Source organism: Onychomys torridus, chromosome 3 (genome assembly GCF_903995425.1).
Source record: "Onychomys torridus chromosome 3, mOncTor1.1, whole genome shotgun sequence".
Lineage (NCBI taxonomy): Eukaryota > Metazoa > Chordata > Mammalia > Rodentia > Cricetidae > Onychomys > Onychomys torridus.
Window position 1 is genome coordinate 5,537,193 of NC_050445.1, and position 27,482 is coordinate 5,564,674.

At 41.0% G+C, this 27,482-nt stretch overlaps 1 protein-coding gene across 1 annotated transcript in view; it reads right to left on the minus strand.

The window, feature by feature from the left end:
* Window positions 1-5,885: 5,885 nt before the first annotated feature.
* Lmbr1 (limb development membrane protein 1) overlaps window positions 5,886-27,482 on the minus strand; it is a 120,814-nt gene continuing 99,217 nt past the window's right edge. Inside the window, exons 10-15 of the mRNA XM_036181005.1 lie at window positions 19,362-19,442; window positions 13,725-13,801; window positions 13,109-13,186; window positions 10,047-10,120; window positions 9,729-9,840; window positions 5,886-7,679 (exon numbers count right to left, since the gene is read on the minus strand). Of these exons, the coding sequence (XP_036036898.1) occupies window positions 7,518-7,679; window positions 9,729-9,840; window positions 10,047-10,120; window positions 13,109-13,186; window positions 13,725-13,801; window positions 19,362-19,442 (584 nt within the window). The 3' untranslated portion in view covers window positions 5,886-7,517. The remainder of the gene's footprint in view (window positions 7,680-9,728; window positions 9,841-10,046; window positions 10,121-13,108; window positions 13,187-13,724; window positions 13,802-19,361; window positions 19,443-27,482) is intronic.

The window sequence follows — 27,482 nt, forward strand, 5'->3', positions numbered from 1 at the left end:
TTGGTTCCAGTTGCTCCAATGCCAGACCCCACAAATGCTCTCCCTGAAATGAAATGGTACAGTATTCCCTTGTAACCAGCATACATCTCTCCACATACTTTGAAGTCACCTCTAAATTATAATGCCTAATAGTGTAAGTGCCCTATAAACAGTTGCTGCACTGTATTACTTAGGAACTAAGGACAGGAAAAAGAAAAAAAAAAATGTATGTGGTGTCAGCACAGATATAGTGATTTTTTTAAACACTTTAAACCCCAGGTTGGAGACAGAGAATGGTGCTAAGATTGGTGTAACATAGTAGTCAATGAGCAGCTCTGCTCAGATGGCCACTAGCCACTGAGACAGAAAAAGACCCACCCAACAGTACTAGCAGTATAGTAATCAATGCTGGGATGTCTATCCTACAGACCCTTCAAGCTCCTTGGCTCTTTCTATCTCAGGGATTTAAGTCTCTTTTGCCTCAGCCTCTACCAGGAAATCTGTTCTCTTTGGGGGAAGAACATACTGATAATTGTGCTAGGAGGCAGTGTCCATGTGAGACAGTATCCAGTGAAAAGACTCACTGGCTCAAGACACCAAGACCAAGTTCTCAGCACAAAGGAGATTTATTTACCCCAGAGGGACAGAGGGCAGAGACAAAGCCAGGGGATAGAGGATGAGGGAGAAGGGGAAGGGAACAAGGGAGAAGAGAGAGAGAGGAGACAGACATGGCTCATAGGCAAATGGCAGTTTATGAACATAAAAGGGGAACCCCATGTTAGGATGAGGTGTTTAATTTTAATTGGGTATGTCAATTAGGTGAACCGAAGGGGGCTTTTGATTGCTGGACTTCAATACTTTGATAGCTGGACCTTGGTAGTCAGCCTCAGGAGGAGGAAGTGGCCAAATAAGGGAATAGACCTTGGTGGCTAGCTTTAGGAATTCAATCTAGTGGTTTTCAGCAAGGCAGAGGGAATGGAGAAGAGCAAGGCCTGCCAGAGCCATGTTTGCCATGCTCAAGCTGGCTAAAGAGTCTTCACCAAGCCTGGATGGGAGCACAACAGAGAAGCAGGTAGCAAGCCAAGGTACATGCCAGTGTTCAGAACTGCCCCCTACACAATGTGAGAAGTGTTTAAAATCCATATTTATATTTTTATCCTTTTTAAATGGTTCTTTTTGGTTTATAATATATAGATATATAACTTATAAATTAATATGTATATGTTAGGCTATGCTCAAAAGGTTTTTAATGATTAGACATATTATTATATTTGAAGACACATTTGGAGAACACTTTAAACAAGTGACAGAGAAAGAAGCTGCATCTCAGAGATCCACTTTTCCATTCAGAAAACTCAGCTGCAGGTCTGACTGCTCTGTCCCTGGAGGGAGGCCATGCACAAGCTGAGATGGCACTGCTGTCCCTGAACCTGTGAATGTCCACAGTAAGCTCTTCTGCCGAAGTAGCAGAGTCCATTTCTACTGACACAGGAACAGATGCCAGTTGTTGGTAACAGGTCCTTGGGTTGAAGTAAACATCCGGCATTAACTTCATGGGGTTCTGAAGGCAGTGAGAATTCTAGTGTTGAAGGTAAGGTCTTGGGCATCTTGCAATAGGCAGTGACAACTCAGGTAAATTTCTTATGTGCAAACTTTGACCATTCCATCAGGTATTTAGTTGGCTGTCACATGGAAATTAGTGCACCGATTGGGACACTGCATGCCAGTAAGAAGGTTCAGAGGCCGCTGAGTTCAATGTGCCTAACTCTCAATGTGACTTCTTCCTCAGAGCAGTCTTTATTGTAATGAATTGACCTCTCCCTTAGCTTAGCAGAAGTCTCAGCATTCTTGCAAAGCCTTCTTCTCACCGCCCCTCCCATTTTTACTTTAATCATATGTAGGACACTGGCATGCTCCAGGCTTCAGGCAATTATAAAACCTTCCTTTCTCCCCACATGGTGGACAGATATGAATTCTTCCACACTTACGAATTTGTATGGTTGCTGTTTCATAGGACCTAACTCATCCCTAAGCACTCTCCTCACTAACTCATGAACTGAATAAGACACTGCCAAAGAAGCACATTCTCAGGTCATTTTGGTCCAGAAGTGTCCACATGAGTCAGCAACGGGTTTTCTGAGGCTTTTGCCAGGACCTCACAGAGCAGTGAGAGCTCTAGAAACCTATAACAAGCTGGGGTGGAGTCCAACCTTATTAAGCTTTATAGGACTCCTTTTCCTTTCAAAGCACAGGAAACAGCCACATCATTATAAAACTGCAATGTAGCAAGGTCCTCTATTAGCTATCCTTACCACTCAGGATAGAGGTGATGACTCGGAAATGGGTTATAGATTTTTTTTTTTTTTTTTTTTTTTTAGTACCTTTTAGTTCTCAGTGTCTGGCCCTGGGAACTCTAGGGACAAGGCTGGTACCAACTTTTCAGACTGTAGCTACTGAGTTTCCTCCTCTGCAGTGTAGCCAAGACCTACTTCAGGCTTCCTGAGTCCTAAATAAAATTATAGGTTTGAGTGGAGAGAAAAAGAAAGCAAGTGCTTCAGGCAATGTGTGACAAGGGCAGCACTCTTATTGTTATTTCCAAGCTCCAAGTTCTTACAAGTGACATCCATATCATCTTAGACATCTGCATACTGATCTGCATTAAGTGTTTGCTGCATGTAAAGATCAGAGAAGGGGGTTCACCATGTACAAGCAGGCAAGATAGGGTGGCTGCTCACACTCTCAAGCCCCATCAAAACACAGAAAGAGTAATGCCTCCAAGATTTGTCTGCTGACTGAGAACTCTCAACAAGCCAATGGAAGTCACTGGAATCAGGCTGGCCCAGACTGACCTACTTCACTCAAGAATGGGGCAACCCCAAGCACCTTTAGTTTTCTTGGGTGTGTTGCAAAGCCATGAAATAGAGGTGTGCATTTCCTATTTGACAGGGCTCAGAGCCACCCATGTGTCAGGAAGGAACACCCACTTCCTATCCTCATGCTCCTGCACACCAGTGCCACTTCACAGTCTCTGATGTGAGTTCACAAGAAATAACAACTATAAGACAATGTGACCCACCCTCTAGCCTGAGCCAATGCCAATGCCCCTGGAAAGGCCAGACTCTGCACAAGTAGAGGTCTCAACAAATGGCCATGTCTTTTCAATTTCTGGGTATACTGTTCAGTCCCTATATAATCACAGATGGCCCAACATACCACACAAACTAACAAAAACTGCTGTAGGAACTCAAGTCCTTGGTACCAAGGTGTCATATTTGCAGCACAACTTTTCACAACAGCTTTTGAGAGGAAAAAGACAACATTCAGAAAAACCTCAGAGCCAACAATTTACCCAAATATTCAAGCCAACAGTAACAACAAAAAGTGTATTAGTTATTTCAAACAAGATTCCAGTTGTGTTTTTCAAATGGAAATTTACCTCCCATTTCATACTAATAGGTTAGGAAATACCTTGGTTTGCATCTGGTATTTCAAAAAATTATAATAAACACTAGAAAATGCCAGCATGGATCATAAGAAAAAATATCACCGTTTTGTTAAATTTTTCTATGTGTTTTGGTGTGTATGTAAACTCAGTTACAGAGAACATTTATTTGTTATTGTGGACTGTAGTGTGAAGACAATGGCACTCACAGGCTATACACACTGCCAGAAAAATGAGCACTTAGATTCTGCAGAACTCTGGATGAAGTTCAGTTCCTCTATGGAAGAAATCAAAAATGAGTCTCATGTGCTTGAATCATTAAATAATGTAAAGTGATGTTTTCAACTATTAATGTTACTTTTGGGTTACAAAGAAATTTACCATAAATCTACAAATGAAAACATCTATCTCTTCCTCTAATATCCACTGGGATAATCACTATGCTCCAACACTGAACCAGAAGCAGCCTGTCAATACTCTTGAGTATTCATCATAATGAAATTGAAGAAATAAACATAAACTAAATTATTGTTTATGTGGGAACTTATAAACCAAGTGTAAAATAAATTTTTTGCAGAACTTTAATTTCTAAGAAATTTTAAGTCACACTAAAAGTACCTCATAGAAATAAGATTAACAGAAAATTTGAGAACAATCTGTAACAAAAAATTTACCAGTGTGTCTAGACACTTGAAAAGTATCATACCATTTTGCTGAAGTTTAAAATCAATGCTGTATTTATGTTCACATATTTAAAGATCCTTTAACAATTCTGCCTATATGCATTAAATGCTGTGCCAACCACAAGCAAACACATAGACTGAAACCAACAGGAATCTGTGCTGCTGCCTTCAAGAATCACCTACTGCACCTGGCCAAAGCAGAGGTGACAACAGCTGCTGCTGCCACCATGAGTAGAGGCACATAGCCCCAGAAGTTCTGAGAAGTAGACCCAACAGGCTTCATTCTGACTTACCAGCCAGTCCCACAGAGGTCTCACTGAAGGAGCTAACAGTGAGTATATAGACAACTTCACCCAGGGTCTCATATGTGTATCAAACCTTATTTTACATAGGACATATAGATGATAGATAGATAGATAGATAGATAGGTAGATAGATAGATAGATAGATAGATAGATAGATAGATAGATAGATAGATAGATAGATAGATAGATAGATAGATGAGAGAGAGAGAAATAGAGGGAGATAGGCAGGCAGACAGGTAGATAGATTGATTAAAGGTCTAAAATATGCTAGAAAATCAGTAAAAAGCAATGTTACAATCTATAAAATTTTTAACTATAACTGATTTAAATATCACAGAACCAATTAACTGTAAGAATCTATTATATTCCCTCAACACGATCTATACAGTGTCTATTGCCCTTTTTGTCTAAATTGTATTATTTATATATGTAGGAGTGTTTTTCCTACACTGCATGCCTGCAGTGCCCATGGGAGCCTGAAAAGGGTGTTGGATCCCCTAGGACTAGAGTAACTGATGACTGTGGGCCAATGATGGGAACCACATCTGAGTCCTGAAAGAACAGCCAGTGCTCTTCATAGCTGAGCTATTTCTCCAGCCACTCTGCCCTCAACCCTTGTGCTCTTTTGTTTTGTTCTGTTTGCTTTTTGTTTTTGAGACACAACTCAATATGTAGCCCTGGTTTCCTTGGAACTCACTATGTAAGCTAGGCTGGCTTCAAATTCATAGGGCTCCTCCTGCCTCTGCCTCTTGAGTATTAGGATGAAGGCATGCACCATCATGCCCAGCTTCATGACCTTTGAAAGAGGAAGGTCAAGGTGAAATAATAAAAGGGCTACATTACAGAGTCACTGGTACTGCCCCATCCAGTCAAAAATAAGAAGCACCATGACTAGTGTGAACGGGAGCACTTGTTTGCAGAGCTTTCTGCATTCTCTGTAAAACATAACTTGCAATACAAGACTCCTAAGTGTACTTGTCTTCATGAACTTAGAACGTGAAGCCTCTGCATGCTGCTGTCCATTTGTGAAGTTCTACACTAGCCAGCCTCCAGCACATGCCCAATGTAGTGACTGCACCAGATGAATCTCATGTGAGTGACCATTGACCCTGAAAGGGTGGTGACCATGCAGCAGATCACCATAGAGGGTCTGAGAGTCAAGGTGAGACAACTTGAAGCCTTGAAGCCCACTTTCCATCTCATCAGCAAATGTTTCCAGTCAGTCTTTTAAAATTCATCATATATTTGACTAAGGTTGGTCACCCAAGCCTGGCTTCCATCTTCAGATTAAGAGCTTCCAAATGAACAAGAAGTTGAGACTGGCCAGTGAGATGGCTCATTAGGTAAAGGTTCCTGAATTCAATCTCCACATGGTGAAAGGAAAGAACTGACTCCTGAAAGCTGTCCTCAGATCTTCACTCATGAATCGACACAGACATACAGACACGCATACATACACACAGTAATATTAAAAAATTCAAGTTGAGACATATTGAAAAGTTTAATATTTTAGGAAATTTTCAGACACCTTACCTTACAGATTAGCCAGGAGCTCTGTGTTTGGATGTATCAGCAAATGGTGTGCACTGAAAGGGATTGCAGTGGGAAACTGCTCTCGGATCTCTCCTTCACTTGGTCTGCCCAAAGGATGAATTTCAAGTAAAAAGCAGAGCCTGGCATTAACTAACATAGGCATAATGATCATGGGAATTTGAAAGCAGCTGACTTGCATTGTGTTAGTGCAGGACCTCACACTCAGGAATCTACTAGTACTCACTGAAGTCGTACACTGAGTCACTCAGAGCCACTGTACCAAGGCTCCTTTTTTTAAAAAACTAACCTGAGGAATCAGGCAATGCAATGATGTAAGTAAAGAAGTGTACTCAATGGCTTGTAAAAGTACAGCTAAAATTTTCATGTTTTTCTAAGTAAAAAAAAAAAAAAAATGTCAGATACAGCCTGTTTTTCATAAATTTCTCCAAAAGAAACTAAATTCAATAATTTGAGAAAAAAATGTTTTACTTTTCTGAACACAAACCATGTTTTGTCATCCACATAGTGCATATGAGCACCACTATATTTCTGTGAATTGTGTGCTACCTAGGGACAGCAACAGCATGCACTCATGTTTTTTAATCAGTAGACTCAGGAGTTGAGAAGCCATCCCAACAATTACTTACAACTAAACAACTGAATAATTATGAGCTCATATTACTCTGCACCTGGCCTTCCAGGATCTTTAAGTTCTGGGTATCACACTGGTAACTTTCCTGGGGTGGAGACTTGAGGTGGTGATATGAAGGTCACCAAAGCCTGAGAGACATAAAGAAGAAGCAGTTGCCATCTAGGGGTTTCACAGGTACAACAAGCACAGGAAGTGAAGCAGTTTTGAAAAAAGGTCTTAAAAAGTGAATGTACATATGGCCTATAAGGCAAGGTCTAAGTTACAAGTGTGTACAACACTGGCACTGTGCTGTGAGAAGTATTATCAGGTGTATACACACAAATGTCCAAATCTATGATCACATATGCTTCCTATTGCAGCTTACCACAAAAAGTCCTGGGGCTGCCCACCAAGGCTCAGGTTTGAAAAGAATCTAGTATTTTTCCATTGGCTCAAAGTCTAATGAAGATTCTGTAACATGAATCAGAAACTCTGCTTTTGGTCTTTTAAGGAAATTTAAAAAAAAAAAAAAAATGTAGTTTGCTACTAGTACAGAAGTTTTCAGGACTTTCTGAAGATGTTTTGGAGTACCAGGCAACTTTCAGGCAGGCTTCTGCCTGCAGACCCAAATGTCTCATGGCGTAAAGCAAAGCATAAGAAAGTCCAAGTCTGCCTCCTTGCACATCTTCACCTCTCATTCAGATGGCTCCCTGCTGTAGACACACAACTCTCGCTCTGTCTCTAAGACTCAGGGTTTAACCCAAAGCTCTGAGGTTGATCAGAAAATTCAAATGAGAAAGTGATCAGCAATGCCAAGTTCTCAGTGCTGATGAGAAGGTGGCACTGACAGGCGGGCCCAGACCCCAACAGAAGTTGATCAGTGTCTGTTCGAATGTCAGGAGTTGTCAGGACTTGCTGCAGAATGCTACTGAAGCAGCCAGGTCTCACAGTGCTTTCTGATGCCCGTTTGCAGAAGGCTTTGCAGTTTCCGAATCTCTTGAGGTATCTGACAAGTGAAGTTTGTGAAGTCCTGCAGAAAAAATTGGATATGGGTGAGAAAGGACTGGGTGACCAGACAAAACCTGCTTAACAGCAGGACAGCTTTCCTGTGTAGGTTGTGATATGTTATCTAAAGCCTTCTGGGAATGAAAGCTTTCTCCTCCCTGGAGGCAGCTCTGTGGAGGTCATGCCTCTTTTTCCAGGACTGCTACCTCCAATGAGTGGGTGACAAGTGGATAAGGCTCTTCTCAACACAGTGGGGTCCTACTTTTTTAACTTTGAGTATGTGTATACATGTGTGTTCATTTGTGTGTGACTACAGGGAGAAGCCAGAGAACAATCTTGAGTGTCATTTCGAGTGCCACCCACCTTGTTTTATGAAACAGGGTCTCCCACTAAACCTGGAACTCACCAAGTAGGTAAAGGCTAGCTAGCTACCAAGCCCAGGAAGCCACCTATCTCCAGTGTTGGGATTATGACTAGCTTTTTTACATGGGTTCTGGGGATCAAACTGAGACCCTCATGCTTGTGTAACATGCATATCACTGACTGAGCCATCCCCCAGCCTCTCAGTGTGGCCCTGATGGGGACTCCAAAGTATAATACCCTATAGGACCACAAGGCTTCAAAATACACTTCATCTCTGCACTGCCTCTTCTTGCTCCCCTCAAAAGCCTCTTCCCAGCAAGCAAGCTTGTTCAGATCCCAAAGTGCACTGCCTAGGAAGCTAACTTGATACAGATACATGACTTTTTTTGTTTTAAAACACATAAAATGTGGGAAGAATACCCCCAAAATTAAGCATGTAATTTGTTGTTGTTGTTGTTGTTGTTGTTGTTGTTTTTCGAGACAAGGTTTCTCTGTAGCTTTGGAGCCTGTCCTGGACTAGCTCTGTAGACCAGGCTGGCCTCACACTCAGAGATCTACCTGCCTCTGCCTCCAAGTGCTGGGATCAAGATAAGTGGCTAAGACATAAAAGCAGTGTATCCTCATCTCAGATAAAAAGAAAGGAATTAGGACAGGGACTGACTTTTTTTTTTTCTATGAGAAAAAATGGCAACATCTGGCTTAAAGAGAAATGTGACATAGTAAGGTTAGGAGGGTTTTAAAGTCACCACTATGGGAACTGGAAAAGCTGCTGACCTAGGAAAACAAAATGAACTTCAAAATGTAAATCCACGTTATATATTCAAAAGTTACCAGGTCTGATGGCCCATACCTGTAATCCCAGTACACAGGAGGTAGGAGCAGGAGGATCCGATTTTCAGCCATCTGTGGCTCATAGGGAGTTGGAGGCCAGGCTGGGCTACATGACATCCTGTACCAAAACATACACACATACACACACCCACCACCACTACCACCACCAGCAGCAGCAGCAGAAGAGGGGTTTCCAAACTTTATAATACCTAGAAAAGTGTTACAAGCTAAATATAGTGGCACGCATCTGTAACCTCAGCACTTAGGAGGCGGGGCAAGAGCATTACAAAAGGATGGCAAAAGACAGTTTGTAACTATAAATATTTAACAATATGTACTTTCCTAATACAACATATATTCAAATATATTCCAGAATTAACAAAATCATAACTTTTTTTTTTTTTTTTTTGGTTTTTTGGAGCAGATACATACACACACTTTAAATAGGCTGTAAATATAGACTACATAATAAAAAGGGAAACAGGCCAGCAACTTTCAACCATTCTTCTTAGGCTGCCTGTGAGAATATTTTACAGAGACCCATTTATTACGTAAGATAACAGCCTTTATTGTTCTGTAGCCAATGACATATTGTATAAAGTCAGACCACACTGTTTCTGAATAGAGCTCTTCCTTCTCACTTTAATTATTCGGTATTGAAATACTTTGCCTCTACTACTTGTAGCAACTAAGTTCTTCAGATTTCAAAAAAAGCTCCTCAAGTACAGTTAGCACAGTCCAAGTTACTCATTAGCACTAAGTTTTCTTTAAGAAGGAAAAGAGTCCTTTCAGGAGAATTCCACAGCTAGTTACTGAGTTCTGTAGTTCTATGCATTTACAAGTGAATGGACGCAGTCCAAATTACACAGAGCACATCCTTTCCCATTCACTCAGCATTCTGAAAACCCAGATGAACCACTCAGGGTGACAACTCACTAAAGCAAAAGAAGAGCCACCAGCACCTGAGGCTCCCTTACCTTTGTCATAGTTGTGTCATCCTTCTTGGGTGTAAAGTTTCCAAAAAATCTGAGGCTATAGAAACCAACAACAGAAGACACCATGAGATAGCTGTGAGAATGAAGGAAAAAGGCTCCAGGAGAATGCACATTTCCCAAAGTCTGAAGCCCACGGAAAACACAACACTACAAAAAGCCACCGAGGCTTGAGAAGGACTGACTTGCTTTTCCTTCTAGACAAGTGTCTTACTAAATTCCCATTGTCCCAGGAACTAGACAGAAACCTTGTTAACAGACATTCAACTGAAGAAAGGATACAAAATCAGAATGATTTCAAGTGCAGCTCCCACAAAGCCAAAAGTGGAGAGAGAGGCGCTTCCTATCCCAGGCCCCTGCAGGGAAGATAATCCTCAGAACCAGTGACACCATTACACAAGACAGTTCTAATTGGGAACATTCAACACCTTAGAATAACATGAATCTTCCAAAGGCTCACTGACTTCACAAACTCGGCAGCATGTTAATAATTTCAATAGGTTCAAAAAGAATCTGATTGACCTCAAATGTACCTTTAAGTGGCTTACCAAAACGATGCCATTATGATTACTGCTATAAAATGGAACAAACTGCTATTTGAGAAAAGCATCTTGAATGTTCTACGGAGGTTCTTTAATAGAATAATATATAATAGTTTAGAGTAGAATATAGAGCCAAACCAAGACAGAAGCAACATATAAAAATTATGCCATAAAACCTGCCCAATTTAAAATATACTTACAAATGTTTATCCAGTTTCCTTTTCCCAAATTTTCCTCAATAATTCAGTTACAAAGGTGTGACTGCTAGCACTTTTTTAAAAATTTTAAAGTAATTTTAACACAATAAAAAGCAGTGCATAAATTTTTATAAATGTTATCCTAGTCTCAAAACCTACCTTTATTTAAACAAAACAGAATAAATAATGTTCAGATACTGATAACTGACAGCAAACATCATTTCCCACTAAAACAGGAACAATGTTTTCAAAGCTTACTGCTAGAGATTAAAAGATAATCTCTGAATGCACATCACCATTTCCCTGGTCATTTTAAACTACAATAGCAGAATAAAGCAAAATGCAGTCACACCAATAAAATATAAAGCAATAGATAATATCACACATTATATATACACTCTAATTTGGACATAAAGGAATAAGAATAACCTCGGTAATTACATACATGAATAAAATGATGGCATAGGACTTACCATCTTCTGTCTGTCATTCAAGAGAACATGAACAATGCCAAGAGCAAGTGGTCAAGTTTTGGACACACTACCCCAACTTGGCACCCTAGAGAGGTCCCTTGTTGTAAGGACTGTGTTCCCTAATCCAGAGAAGAGGAGCTTCCTCCTCCCTGAAGGCAGGACCCAAAAGCAGTGGAGCATATGATTTAAGGAGCATCTCACCACACCCTCATGGTCCAGCATACCCACCACTGTCCACTCCTCAGCAAATGGAAGATAAGCTTTCATAAATTTTTATTAAATAAATTCATCCACTTTTCTCTCATGCTTTTTACTACTAAGACCTCCACCATGAACCCTGTGCTGGATAAGAAAAAGATCCTACTTTTTTCTCCTACAAAGGTATGCTGGCCAAGATGGCAAAATGCTCTGGAATATTCATTCTCCCAAGACAGACTAAGGGAAAATTAAAAAGGGCCCATACATTTACACAAGCATGCAGGGAGCCCTGGAGATACAAGTCACTACATTGTGCACTAAGGAGAAGATACAAAGTACACCCTGTTCTTCTGTACATTAAAGTGGGTGGGGTAAGAGTCACCAGAAGTCACAGGCACAAAGCCCAGCTGCAGAAAGAGGCATGTCCTTGGCAGAAGGCACTCCAGTGGGGACTGCTGGGTGAAACAAGGGAGATAAAAGGTGGCAGCAGGACCCAGACACACGGATGGTTGGGAAAGTCAAGAAAGTGGCTAAAGACATTAAAAGCAGTGTATCCTCATCTCAGATAAAAAGAAAGGAATTAGGACAGGGACTGACTTTTTTTTTTTTCTATGAGAAAAAATGGCAACATCTGGCTTAAAGAGAAATGTGACATAGTAAGGTTAGGAGGGTTTTAAAGTCACCACTATGGGAACTGGAAAAGCTGCTGACCTAGGAAAACAAAATGAACTTCAAAATGTAAATCCACGTTATATATTCAAAAGTTACCAGGTCTGATGGCCCATACCTGTAATCCCAGTACACAGGAGGTAGGAGCAGGAGGATCCGATTTTCAGCCATCTGTGGCTCATAGGGAGTTGGAGGCCAGGCTGGGCTACATGACATCCTGTACCAAAACATACACACATACACACACCCACCACCACTACCACCACCAGCAGCAGCAGCAGAAGAGGGGTGTTTCCAAACTTTATAGATACCTAGAAAAGTGTTACAAGCTAAATATAGTGGCACGCATCTGTAACCTCAGCACTTAGGAGGCGGGGCAAGAGCATTACAAAAGGATGGCAAAAGACAGTTTGTCAACTATAAATATTTAACAATATGTACTTTCCTAATACAACATATATTCAAATATATTCCAGAATCTAACAAAATCATCAACTTTTTTTTTTTTTTTTTTTGGTTTTTTGGAGACAGGGTTTCTCTGTGTAGCTTTGGGCCTTTCCTGGAACTCACTTGGTAGACCAGGCTGGCCTCGAACTCACAGAGATCCACCTGGCTCTGCCTCCCCAGTGCTGGGATTAAAGGCGTGCGCCACCACTGCCTGGCCAATCATCAATTTTTTTATTTGGGATTATTTTTGAGACAGGGTCTTAATGTGTAGCCCAGGCTGGCCTTGAACTCAAACTCGCAACATTCTGTCTCTTAGGTGCTAGGATTGCATTCATGTGCCACCATGATTAGTGGAATCATCAATCTTTCAACCAAATAAAAGTTAACTCATGAAAAAAGTCCATCTGGACTCTCCAATAACCCACATTTAAAGCAAGTTTCCTAAATTTTGTGATACTTCTGACACACAATTCCCTCCACTTTTCCCAATATATAACAAATTTGTTAAATCTAGATAATCTGCTCTTTATACATCACTATTTTTGAACATGCATTTTCTTTAAAGAATTACAAATAAAAATTTCAGTAAAAATCAACATCAAGTCTGACATTGAAGTCTATAACCTTGATACTTGAAAAAAAAATACCCTAGAAACCAAAGTGTGTGTGTGTGTGTGTGTGTGTGTGTGTGTGTGTGTGTGTGTGTTTATTGTGAACAGAGTTTGGGAAGTTTACATCCAGAAAGGTGTTCCCAGGAACTTGGACAAAATATTCAGACACACACACATCTAGAGACTTTTGAGTGCATTTTACTTTACCCTTGTTCCCTTTGGCATGGCTGTCTCGTCAACCAGCAGACAAAGAATGTTACACGCCACCAAGAGGACTGAAATGGACTGCAACAGAGAGGGAGCTGTCAGGTCTGTTTCCAACATTGTTTGTGACAGTACGCATCACATGTGTCTTTCAGAATGGGGGACAGTACAGTACATACAAAACTCCAAGACAAATGCCAAACATCCTGTAAATTATCATTTCAAGGTTTATGACAGAAGATAACAATATGGATGGATTCACTATGTAGACTTCTCAGTGAGAGGCCCACAGCTCCACAGACTCTACTGGGGTAAGCTTTACCACAGCTCACCTTAGGAAGGAATCTCACTCCTACAGCTTTTGGAGCAGCGCCATGCTTTATGTTTTCTTAATTCTCCTCAAGCAAAACCTGCAGTTCCTACTGCATGAGGAAGTGCAACCTTAAGGATCTACCTGACTGTCATTCACTTCTACTTTTGCTCTGCTGAATTTTTACAATTGATACAGACAGATTTTGATTCTGTTGATTGAAACCCAGTTTACTGGGAACAGCTCAGCTAAGGGAAACACTAAACAAAAGACAATGCACTTGATTGAAGGCAGCAAGTAATTTCTTACTGTTTCAAAAAGAAGTAGAACCATCACAGCAGGATACACCAAATTTCTCTCCCATGCTGAAGCCTTTTTTCGCCTCTCTATCAGAAAGAAAAACAAAATAAAATAAAAATTTCAGCAATTTCCAAAAATTCTCTCCAGGTTCATATTTTCACCACACCTCATTATATTGTAACCAGTATACATTATATTTTTGTTTTCAGAAAAACATAAAATTTTCAGATATACTGCTTTTTATTGTCCTCTATAAACTATAAAAATCCATCTAAAATCAGCATACTACATTAAAAGTTCAACCCCATGAATCTTAAATTTCAGCTTGGTAAAGACAATTTTTCTTTTAAGGAACTATATTGTTAATAAATGGTTCACTTTTAGGATGAAGAATATGTGTACTTGATACACATGCATATACTGATACAGGCAGACATTTGAGTGAATAAAGGAGTGTGAATGACAATTCCCTCTAGTCTTGGGTCCCAAGGCTGAACATCTGTTTTCTAAAGACTATAAGGGAACTTTCCCTTCTGGTTGAAACAAACTACTTTATACCACAGCCATCCCATGCTATGAACACTAGGGAAGAAGAATTGAACATGAAAACCATCTCTAGATGTATTAGAGCAACAAGAAAAGGAAAGCAAGAGGCTGATATTGTGTGATGTAGAGGTGAGCCCTCCCTGTGGGCATCCATTCCCAGCAAGGCATTTTTCAATATGGACTTGGCATGAGCCCAAGAATCTGAGAACCCAAGGGAAGTCAAGAGACAATGAATTGCCTGAGTGGCTCAGCAGTTCAGAGCACCTGCTCCTCATCCAGAGCACCTAGGTTGGGTTACAAGACTCACATTGTATGGATCACAACTACCTGTGGTCTGTGTTGATGTCTGTGGCTCCTGTCATCACCAAAGGCCCTAAGGATGCCTGGGGTCTGGGCTGCTATATGTGCCATGTTGGTGCCCAAAGACCATGCCATCACAGGAGCTACCCCAAGCTGAATGGCCTGCACTGCCACCTGGGACAATGGAAGCATGAGGGCCTGAGCTGCAGCCCAGGGCCATGTCTGTGTCCATGACCTTATTATAGCCAGAGTCTGTGTTGACATCCATGTCATCTGTTGCAATCAAGGGCCATGCAGATGTCTAGGAACTGGTCTGGCACCTGGGGCCATGTTGATGTCCAAGGGCTACCCTGTAGCTGGGGCAATGCTGATCTGAGTGGTCTGTGCTACCACCAAGGGCCATGGTAACATCCAGGCCCCAGCTGCTGCTAGGGACCATGTCTGGGTCCATAGTCCCTCCATAGTCAGGTCTCTGTGTTAATGTCTGTGGCCCATGTTGCCACCAAAAACAACAAGGATGTCAGAGGTCTGTGCTGACACCTGGGGCCATGTTGGAGTCTGGGGACCATGCTACTGCTGGGCCCATTCCAATCTGAGAGGCCTATGCTGCGTGCTGAGCCATGGTGACAACCAAGCCCAGGCTGTTGCTGATCGCCATATCTAGGTCTGAGGCCTTGATGCAGCTGGAGTCTGTGTTGATGTCTGTTGCCCATGTTACTACAGGGGGCCATAGGAACCATGTGTTGAAGTACAAGGACTGAGCTGGCCCCACCTCTCACTGGTCCAGGAAAAGCCGCCCCCTACCACCCCCTACCACCTCTCCCACCCACTACCACTGGAGAGCTGACCCTGCCCTCTCCTCATCCCACCCCTCATAAGAGGCCCCCCTGTGTACTTGGGAAAGCTGGTCCCACTCCTCATCATGGGCATGGGAGAGCTGGCTCTGCCCCTCACCTGATGTGGGATGTTCCCAGCAGCCCAGATTGACCAACTCAGCAACCACCCAGGTATACATCCAGTGCTTTGAGTTGGCACTCCCCAACATCTACCCCATCATGACCTGCTGGAGTGCATAAGGGACTGGCCCTGCTCCATAGCCACATGATCTCCATAACTCAGGGCAACAGCAGGATATCTGAGAGGAGTTCAGTGAGGGTAAAGCACTAATAGTGTACCAGATGTCATAGGCCTTGAACCAGACTAATAACTCACTACACAATGAACATTTACAAGTAAAGCTGATTAGACAAAAGAGCATACTGCATGATAGGTAGACTGCAGCTCCCAATGCCACTAAGATGAATGAAGAGGCAATAGAGAGGCAGGGAAAATGGAGGAGGGAAATGTTTTTGTTTGGTTGTGTGTTTAATTAACATTCTTACTTGTATTTTTTATTTTTATTATTACTTCTAGGTTTTCCTTGCAGGGAGGAACTACAAGGGTGAAAGGCAGATACAGAGACTGGGATGAGTGCTGTGGGATGTTCTGTATGTCAAATGTGTTGCTCTGATTGGTTAAAATAAATAAAGTGCTGATTGGCCAGTAGCCAGGCAGGAAGGATAGGGTAGGCAGGACAAGGAGAAGGAGAATGCTGGGATGGAAGGCTGGAGGGACAGATATGGCCAGCCGCTGCCATGACAAGATGTAAGGTACTGGTAAGCCACAAGCCACGTGGCAAACTATAGATTTATAGAAATGGGTTAATGTAAGATAGAAGAAGTAGATAACAAGAAGCCTGCCATGGCCATACAGTTTGTAAACAATATAAGTCTCTGTGTGCTTTCTTGGTTGGGTCTGAGTGACTGTGGGACTGGTGGGTAAGAGAGATTTGTCCTGACTGTGGGCCAGGCAGGAAAACTCTAACTACAGATGAGTGGAACTAGGGTTCATGATGCAGAATTCCAAAAGAATCAATAAAAAAATAATGTTTTTAAAAAATGATAAGATAATGACCAGCAATTTTTCAAATAATGAAATCATCAAGCCACAGCCACAGAAGAAAGAAGAGAGAGAAAGGCAGGCAAGCAGGCATATATACATGTGCGTGGGTGTGCGCGCACGCACGCACGCACGCACACACACACACACACACACACACACACAAAAATGTTCAGGACTTCAAACTTCTGATCATGGGAAGTACAATGGCTTTGAGGGACAGTGAACAATACAAACCTAAATGACCTCGCTTGCCATCTTGAAAGTTTGTAGAATAAGATGCTAGGCAAAGGAACCTAGAAAAGCTCATCTCATCCCCGCCCTGGATAAAACGTGAGTCTGAGAAGACCAACTACCTGAAGTCTTAAGAGACAAGACTGCAGGACAAAGTAAGAACACCAAAAGTCTGCAAAGGGTCACCTCAGACATGACTTTAGTCCATGGCTAAAGACAAACATGAGGGACTAGTGCTTGACAGTTGCATGGGTCACAAGGAGAAATGCCCTGGAGCAGTATTGCTCTGGCCCAGCCTAATGAGATTTCAAAGCCAGTAACTGAGTCAGTTATCTACATTTTAAACCCAAGCTCCTTCCTTACAGGGCTGCAAAAAAAAACTTAAATTAAAAAATTTTTTAAAAATGCCAGGATCCCCAAATGTCTATTTTCCCATAAAAATTGCCAAGCATACAAAGAAGCATGAAATAAAAACAATGAAACAAAACCAAACATTTTTAACTTATCAAGAGCTAACAAAGACGTCACAATTCACGGGTAAAGAGATTGGAAATGCTTTTATATTAGTTAGGGTTCCCACTGTTATGATATACAACACCATGATCAAAAGAAACCTGGGGAGAGGGGTTTACTTCAGCTTACAGTTGTAGTCCATCATCTAAGAGAATCAGGACAGTAACTCAAGGTAGGAGTGTGGAAGCAGAACTGATGCAGAGTCCACAGAGGAATGCTGCTCACTAACTTGCTTCTCATGGCATGTTCAGCCATGTTCTTACACAACTCAGGACCACCTCCCCAAGGGTGGTACCATCCACAATGGCCTGAGCCCTACCACTTCAATCATTAATTAAAAAAAAAAAAAAAAAGGCCAGAGGCCAATTTTAGTAGAGCATTTTCTCAGTTGAGGTTCTCTTTTTCCAAATGACTCTAGCTCTAGCTCAGCAGTTCTTAACCTGTGGGTCTCAACCCCTTTGAGGGTCGCAAAGACCATCAGAAAATACAGATATTTACATTCCAATTCATAACAGTAGCAAAATTGCAGTTACAAAGTAGAGACAAAAATAATTTTACAGTTGGGGGTCCCCACAACATAAGGAACTGTATTAAAGGGTCCCATCATTAGGAAGGTTGAAAATACTGCTCTAGATTGACAAAATAACAGACAACCATCACAGCTCTCCCAGGGGCTACCAGATTGCTGAGTTGGCAAACTACCTGCTACACAAGCAGGAAAACCTGAGTTTGAACACCAGAATCTACATGAGAAAGCCTAATATAATGCACATGCTTGTAATCCCAGAGCTGGGGAGACAGAAACAGGGAGATTTCTGCGACTTCTGGCCAGGCAGTGTAGCCAAATCAGTGAGCTACAGATTCAATAAAAAATAAGATTAATTATTAAAAGTCTCAAGAAACAAAGTAGAAAGCAAACAAGGAAGAAATCTGATATCAACCTCTGGCACACAAAGGCACCCACAGGTGAGCGCGCGCACGCACACACACACACACACACACACACACACACACACACACACACTTAGCGTGCTCTCATAACTATATTCCTTTTTTTCCAGCAGAGTTAGAGGAAACAGCAATTAGCAGCATGAAGATAACAGGCCCAAGCAAGAATGAAAACCAGTGTCTGAGAACAAAATAAAGCAGTAGGAGTGAAAAACAGACTAGACCCGCAAAGAAAGGTTGAGATGAGTATAACAGCAACCGAAACCATCCAAAATACAGAGAGAGTCAGCCTTGAGCTACAGCCAATCTGCAAATGACTGAAGGAAGTCCCTGAAAAGGGTAACAACATAAAGAAGAAAAGAAAAATATTTGAAATTAACAGCCAAAATTTCTCTAAGTTATATGAAAAGTAAATTCTCACATCCAAGAAACTTGATGAACCAAAGATCAAGAAAACCATATTAAGGTACATCATAATCAATCTACCTTACATCAGTTGTTAAAAAAAAAAAAAAAAAAAAAGACATCTTAAAAGCACATTTTTTTAAATCACATTGACAGAGAGGTTTTTACATATTATTTCTCAAAAATAATGCAAGTGGGGCTAACAAGATGACTCAGTGACCAAGGGTTCTGCCACCAGCCTGACAACTCAAGTTCAATCCCTGAAGCCCATGTGATGGAAAGAAAGAGCCCTAGTCCTGCAAGTTGTTTGCAAACCTCCATACTCACTCTGGCGGGTGCAGCCACACATAGGAAAAATCAACTCAAGTGAAGAGACAAAACCCCACATCTTTGAATATTAACATATTTGAAAAGTAACTTTAGGGGCTGGAGAGATGGTTCAGTGGTTTAGAGCATTTGTTGTTCTTGAAGAAGACCCCAGCTCCCACAGGGTGGCTCACAGTCGCTGGTAACTCCAGTTCTAGGGGATACACAAATAGACATGCAGGCAAAACATGCATACATAAAAAAATAAATACGCCTAAAAAAGTAATTTCAGAGAATATATACTTACCCTCTCCCGTAAGAAAGACCAGTCAATGACTCTGAACACAGAAAGTTTTTAACACAAACTAAACTTTCATACATTTTCATATAAGACTATTTTATAGTCTTTTAATAATTAACCAAGCCCAACAAATAAATCCAAAAAAAGTACAATACCTAATTTTGTCTTAAGGGTCTTTACATTCTCAAGTTCTTGCTCCAATTCCATTATGTTGTATTCAACTGATGAAGACAGCCCTAAAAAAGCAAAAGTATTTCTAAGTGTAGCAGTGGAAGCCTTACACTGGACAGCAGGTAGACCACTAGTTAAAACACTAAACATTTGGTAATCACTGACAGCTGGGAAGAACAAATACGGCTGTGAGTCACATAAAAGCTCACTAGTTAGAGCAGCGGTTCTCAACCTATGGGTTGCAACCCCTCTAGAGATCGAACAACCCTTTCACAGGGGTCACCTAAGACCATCAGAAAAAAACAGATATTTACATATGATTCATAACAGTAGAAAATTACAGTTGTGAGTAGCAGCAAAAATAATTTTTTTGGTTGGGGGTCACCACAACATGAGGACCTATATTAAAGGTCCATGGCATTAGGAAGGTTGAGAACCACTGATTTAGAGCATTCAAGCTCTTGATGGCTGAAAACCACATTTCTTGGAAAAATGTCTTTCCTTGCTTGATCTATTATATTATCTGTTTTTTTTTTTTTCATGTGCTTACTATAGCAAGAACAAGGAGTCAAGACCTTCCACTCTCTAGTTTGCTTTCCTAAGATGGCAATTATCACCAGTGTGGCTGGTGCTTCCACAACTTTCTTCACATTCATATTTAACTTCTGTCTTACACATGGGTTTTCTCACTCATCCAGTTTCTTAGACAAATGTCAAACCAGGCACATGAGTTGACTGTTTGCTGTTACCTGTCAATAAACATTCCCAGCAGCTGAGTATGCAGACCACAATCTAGATGTGCTGCAACTTCACTCAGCATTACTTCATTTGTCAGGATCTGGTGAACATTCACATGTCCAGTTCATTTGCTTCTATTGTCTTTGTGAGACAGATTTCCAAACTTCAGAATGGTGGGCCATTTACAGTTTTAAAAGCTTTTTCAAGTTTATAGCTCTTAAATGTTTTTATGTACTATAATAATTCAAATTATTTAGCTTTTGAAAATTCCTATTTTCAAAATGCCTATATCCTCACTAGCACTGGATGTGGCCAACTGTTGGACTTTTGCACATCTTCTTAAAGGCATCAGACCCATCTCATGTTTCTCGAGTGGATTTGCCCCACTCCTACTTTCTACTTGTCTCTCCAATGGTCTACGTACAGTGTCTTTCTGTTCTTTCTGCTTGATCTCTTAAATCCTGAAACAGATAGATTTCAAATGTGTCAGGTTAGGTTTCCTCCACTGTTAAGGGATTGTTTTTATTATGAATGTGCATTTAGTTGCTGAGAGTCTGTCTCCCTTATTATATCTCTAAGACTGTTACATTTTTCTTATAAAACATATTTTATCATTTCATAGTGATCATTTTCTTAAATGTTCTGCAACCTAAATTCTTTTTTCAGAACTTTTTTGTTGGTGCTGGTGTTTCGAGACAGGGTTTCTCTGTGTAGTTTTGGTGCCTGTCCTGGATCTCGCTCTGTAGACCAGGCTGGCCTCGAACTCACAGAGATCCACCTGGCTCTGCCTCCCGAGTGCTAGGATTAAAGGTGTGCACTACCATTGCCCAGCCTTTTCTGAGAACTTTCAAGTTTACTTCTTTTTTGAATTTTACTTGCCTCGCATTTGTGTGTGTGTGTGTGTGTGTGTGTGTGTGTGTGTGTGTGTGTGTGTGTTTCCCTATAGTCATTATCTAGCTAAATTTTATTTGAAGTTTAATCTCTATCAGTTTAGAATTCATTAGTAGCTGGTAGGTGGTGGTACGTACATGCCTTTAATCCCAGCACTTGGGAGACAGAAGCAGGCAGATCTCTGTGAGTTCAAGGCCAGCCTGGTCTACAAAATGAGTTCTAGGACAGCCAGAGCTGTTACACAGAGAAACCCTGTCTGGGAAAAAAAGTGTCATTTGTTATAAGCAAATGAACTTGACTCCCTACTTAATATAGCAAAGCAGTTCACAGGATAGGCCAATAAGAAATTTTCCAGTAAAGGTTAGCTCTGGATAATACATATATATATACAAGGAAAACTAAATGGACTCAGAAGATTATATATGCATTTTGCATAAGTGTATGTATTTACATGTAATAATTAAAGAAGACATCTTAAATTTGGGAGGGTGGAGGAGTTGGAGGGGGAGATAGAAAGGACCAGTGATATAGATGCAATGGTCATGTATGAAATTCTCAAAAGTAAATAAAACAATTAATTTTTTTTTTAAAAAAAGCATATACAAGCAAGCAGAGAAACCAAGCAACTGGAAGCCCTAGTGTCAGGAATCCTGTTACAGCAGTGTGAGGGAAAGAAAGCCCTGAGTGAATGAATGAAGTCTTGAATGAATGAAGTCTTGAGTGACTGTGTGTTGTTGATACAGGTACAGCCATGTCAAGGACCACAAAGCCTCAGAGCCATGGGAAAATGAATGGCAAGGCCTTCCTTCCTGGCCCAAGTGCAGATGTTGATTTTGAATGCAGAAAAATGTCCACCATAGTTTTCCTCCCTTAGGATTATTTATGGCCTGCAGACTGCTATCCTACAGAGACATTCCTACTCAGATGAACTAAACCTGCCTCCTTGTTCAGCTATATGCAATAACCCTGCCTCCCTATTCAACTCAATATAATAAACACACTAAGTTCTTGGCTTGCTTTGGTTTCCCCATCAGAGAGCCCAGTTCAATAGAATCCAACTTCTTTCTGTGTCTGTCTTTTCTTCATTGAAACTTAGAAATAAGAAAACAGGCCAGAGTGTCAACAATAAGTAAAGTATAAGAGGTAAGAAATGTCAGAGACCCCTTCAGTCAGATCTGTCTCTGGAGCATACCAGGGAAAAGCCAACCTAATCAGTCACTAGACTCCAGAATGAAAGCTTAGGAGTGCTTCCTTCCTCAGCTAGGAAAAGTGAGAGGGAAAAGGGAAACTGCAAAGCTTTAGCTTTGTCAGAGAAAAGGCAAGCAGGACCTGCTCTTCCATAGCCAACTGACCTATTCCATTCAGTCAAATACAGTACCTGCATTCAGAATAACTCAGAACATCAGCTTGCCACACATTTGTCTTATTCTTCAGTGAATTTTAAACATTTTATCCTTATCATAATGAAGTGTGCACAAAGCTCAGTGTCAAGCATTTACTTGAACTTGTTTCAATGCCTGTTTCTTCATAATGCCACCTAACTAAGGGGTGTTTTGCTGATTCTTCACACCTCATGGTGGCCAGGAAGCAGAGAGAGAGGAAGGAACCACAGACAGAATAACCTTTCAAGGACATGCCTTCAGCTTCTTGAAGCTAAGAGCTACCTTTTAATGCAGTTGTTTCTCAACCTGTGGGTCACGACCCTTTTGCAGGGGTCACCTAAGTCCATCTGAAAACACAGATATTTACATTATGATTCTTAACAGTAGCAAAATTACAGTTATGAAGTAACAAGAAAAATAATGTTATGGTAGGGTTCACCACAACACAAGGAACTGTATTAAAGGGTCACAGCATTAGGAAGGTTGAGAACACTGCTCTAATGTTTGCAGCATCTTGCAAACTAGCACCACCAGCTGGAGCCTTTAGTCACGTGTCTACAGCTTCAGCACAGGTTTTGAGAAGTCTGCAGTAGTCCTCAGTCTTACTCCATGAATGTCTCCTTGTCAATGACACTACAGTAAACTGTGCAGGATCTTTGTTCCCAGTGTTCTTGCTGTGAATACATGTCTGTGCAGTGTTTGGAAACATGGTGAGCACTTTCAATCCCAAAATTCACATGTCAGATCAGAAAATTTCTTAATCCTGTCATAGATTTTGTATAGTTTTTCTCTTAGCCCTATCTAGAAGAATGTCTTCTTAACTAGAGGCTGGCTCTACTTGAAGGAGTCTCTAAAATTCTTACTTCTTATACTTTACTTTTTTCTGTCATTCTGGCTTTTTTTTAATTTCTAAGTTTCAAGAACACCTGTCCCAGGTGATAGAGCCTTGGCCTTTCTCATGAAAATGGCCTTCTTGTCCATCTCAGGGTATGAGGAGTGGTTCATTCTTCCTCCATGCACCCCATATCCACATGCCCATGCCTGCTTGTGTTCACATGAGAGGCTTTCCTCAGTCACCAGTCTTGGTTGTTTGTGTTTTAAGAATGAAGCTATGAGAAATAAATGCTGGTTTTGAACTTCAGAAAAGATGAGTTTCATTCATCCAGTGATTCCCTATTGCTAGAGCTGCAGAGCTTTCCTCCTGGGCAGGTTCCTGAGAAGAACCCTCCTGACCTTCTTGTCAAATACAGTTCAGCTGTACAAGCAGAGAAGGATGGAGCCTATGTATTTTGTCTGTAAGCACTCCCACCCTTCTGAGATGGACAAGAGGCACGTGCCTGGTACCTTGGATGGAAGCAAAGGATGTGGAGATTGAGTCACTTCATGGTAGTTTTTCAACAAGATCTCCCTTTCTTAGTTCATACTTCCTCACCTGGTGGTGCCACTTTGTGACTTTGGGAGATTCTAAGGTATAAATCAAGGATAGGTGACTTAGGAATGGGCTTCTTTTGTTATGTTAAACTGATTAATTCCAACATTTTCCTGCCTGCTAAATACCAAATTTTTATTGTGGTTTTTCTCCTTGGGATTTTCTGTCCTCTTAGGTTTATGATTCTCTAAAACTCACTGTTCTCATCTATGGATTTGCATGTACTTATCAGGATGCTTTCCACTAGGTCACAAAATTCAAAGTAGCTTAAAGGAAGCAGTTTCACTTAATCAGAATTTAGGAGACAGCAGGCCTCCATGTGGTTTTCCAGTAGCTCAACAGTGACATCAAGGGACTAAACTGAGCCTCTCACAAGCTAGACTGACGTGTGAGGAGTGGGGCTTTTCCCTCTAGGCAGGACAAACGAATGTGTGGACTATTTATTCTATCTGGCCTTTATTTCTTCTTTTCCTTCTTTCCCCAGCTACAAGAACTTCTGTTGATTCTTTCCTCAAGTTCACGAGTACTTCAGTGCTTACCTTCTCTTTTGTAGTTCTCCTCATGGGATAGATTTTTTCATTATAATATCAGTATAAACAGCCTTAGCCTATAGTCTGCTTTTATGTATAGAGCACTGTGTCAAGGTAAAAACTCTCAAAATCATGTTAGCTAATCATTTCCTTACTGCTTCTCACCCTTTCCTCCAAATCCTCGTCTTGCTGACATATTATTTCAAGACTAATGCTACACTTTTCCTTCAGTGTAGAAGTTAGTATTCTGTCTGGCATAAATGCAGTTCTCAATGTAGAGATATGAAATGAGTACATAAATACTGCTTTTTTTGCCCTAATCAATAGGTAACATCTTGGGGAAGGTATGTGTAATCCTTTACAACTGCATACGTTATTTAGTGGCCTGTAGCAAGTTGCATGTGCTAAGTTTGATGTTGAACTATTTTAAAAGTATTTTTATTAAAATAATTATTCGTGTAATATATTCTGATAATAATTTCCACTGCCCCAACTCCTCCCGGCTCCTCCCCACCTCGTTCACCCTCCTAATTATTTTTTCTCTCCTTTTGTTTTCTTTCTCTTTAGAAAACAAACAGGCAAACAAAAAACAAATCAGAATTTTGTTGTTGTTTATTCAAGACAGGGTTTCTCTTCGTAGCCCTGGCTGTCCTGGAACTCACTCTGTAGACCAAGCTGGCCTCAAACTCAGATATCCACCTGCCTCTGCCTCTCATGTGCTGGGACTAAAGATGTGAAACACCACTGCCTGGCCAGAATATGTTTTAAAGAAAGAAAAAAACACAAGAAACATATACACACAAACAAAACCCATAAAAACAAAAAAATAAGAAACCATTATATATAAGCAAATGAGCAGTGAGAGAAAAAAAAAAAAAAAGCCCAAACAAAGCAATATGAGACAAAAGTCTACAAAAATACCATTGAGTTTATTTTTGGTTTGGTTTGGTTTGGTTTGGTGTTTGGTTTGGTTTGGTTTGGTTATTTGATTTGGTTTGGTTTGATGGCCATTTACCTGGGCCTGGGGCCTTTCTAGCCTTAAGTGTGGTTAATATACCCAATAAGACTCTGTTGGATAAAACCAATTTTTCTTTGTAAGTGGTTTGTCAATTGGAGATAGTTCCTTGGTTAGGAATGGGACTTTGTTCTACTTTCTCCTCTCAGTGATGGGACCCTGGCTGGCTTGAACTTGTGCAGGCCCTGGGTATACTGCTACAGTCTCTGTGGGTTCATATGTGTGTCAGTCCTGTTGTGTTTAGAAGACACTGTTTCCTTGGAGTCAGCCACCATCTCTGGCACTTAAAATCTTTCCACTTCCTCTTTTAGTTTCCTAGGCCCTGAGGGGAGGAGGAGTTTAATGAAGACATCCCATTTAGAACTAAGTATTCCAAAATCCCTTACTCTGCACATTGTTTAGTTGTGGGTTACTGTGGTAGAACCCATCTAACTTTCGATGGTGGCTGAGCAAGACACTAATGTATGAGTATAGCAGAATGTATACCTAGGAGTCATTTTATTGCTGTTCCTTTAGCAGGACAATAGTATTGGGTTTTCCCCTAAGCCCATGGCCTATCTAGTCTCATGTTCTTGGCTACCCGAGCAGTGTCATGCATGGGTCTCACTCCTGGAGTGGGCCTTAAATTCAACTAGAGTGGTTGGTTACTCCCACAATGTTTGTGCCGCTATTGCACTAACATATTATGCAGGTAGGTCACTGTTGTAGACTGCAGAGTTCACAGCTGGACTGGTGGTTACTATTTTCCTCTAGTAGCATGGAAAGTACCTTCTAGTACCATATACACTAGGGTGAAGGCTCTAGTTAGGCACCAGCTCAACTTCTCTGTTGCACTCTCTTCTGTAAATAAATTTTCACATCATTTCTGGAAGTCAAATTCTTACAGAATAAATCATCTTTTAAATTCCTGTTCAGGGTCAGAAGCATAGAGCACTGACATAACAGGTATGGATGTCCATGTGGCAGTCTCTCCTATGACCCTCTCTGGCTTTGAATCTGCATTCAAGTCTCAGCTTGATAAATTTTTCGTGCTATTTACCATCTTTTCCCAGTTGTTATTTTCTCTCCATCTAGATATGTGCATGCATTATACCTCACCTGTAGTCAGTATTTATTATGTCATGACTGATTTCCTTCTCCTATATTCTGATCTGTGATCCACAAGAGCCTTTCCACTACACTTGTGTTCCATTGTCTTTTCCACTCTTTGGCCATCCCCTTTAGTCTTACACTGAGTTGACCAGGCACCCTGTATGCCTGTGTAATATCAAGACCAACATATTCACAAGTGCTAGGGATTAGGACTGGGCATCTTTGGGTAAGCATTATTCCATCTATCTCAAGGGATATTTTTTATTTGTTTTTAATTTCTTTAAGCCCTGGGCAGTTTTGTTTTCTAATACATCTCCTTGGCCCATCTTGTTACTTTTGGAAGTTAGGAACAAATTCTGTCTTGACTCTCCAATTAAGTATTAAGTAGGTCTCACTCGTCAGGTGATCTTCTTCTTCACTGGCCCTATACAAGTGCCCCTGCTTCTGTTTCCTGTCTTCACTGTGGCTTCCTTTACACCTAATTAAGTCTGGTGGTCCTTCATAAAGCTGGAAAGTCACCAGCTCTTGGTCTTGGGGATTAAAGTGCAAGCAGCCAGAAGAAGAAGGCTAACCTGAGTAGTAGCAAACAGTGACCATTCTCAAGCAAAGGTCCAAAGGAGTGCTGAGCCACACAGGTTACCACTGTGGAGATTGAAAGGCCCTCTTTTGTAAGCCCCTAGGAAAGCCACAGATCCTCAGTCCCCAGTTGTCCCCCTCTCATTTCTGCCCATCTCTAGAGACAGAGATCTGGTGCCACATGTTAGTGAAAAGTTCCATGTTGTTTCCAGAGTGCCTTGGCATGATTATTTTATTCATTGATAGCCAACTTATATTTTTACAAGAGTAGGGCTAAATATAGCACAGAGATGCTCAGGTATTGTGACCTAGAGCTACTACAGCTTGACTATGAATTTAGTTTTGAGGTTCTGGCAACTAAAGCAAAAAGGAAGCACTTAGGTTACAAAATTAGTGGGCATCTCCACAGGAAAGACGACTTGCAGAGGATAGCACAGCACTCTAAGATTGTC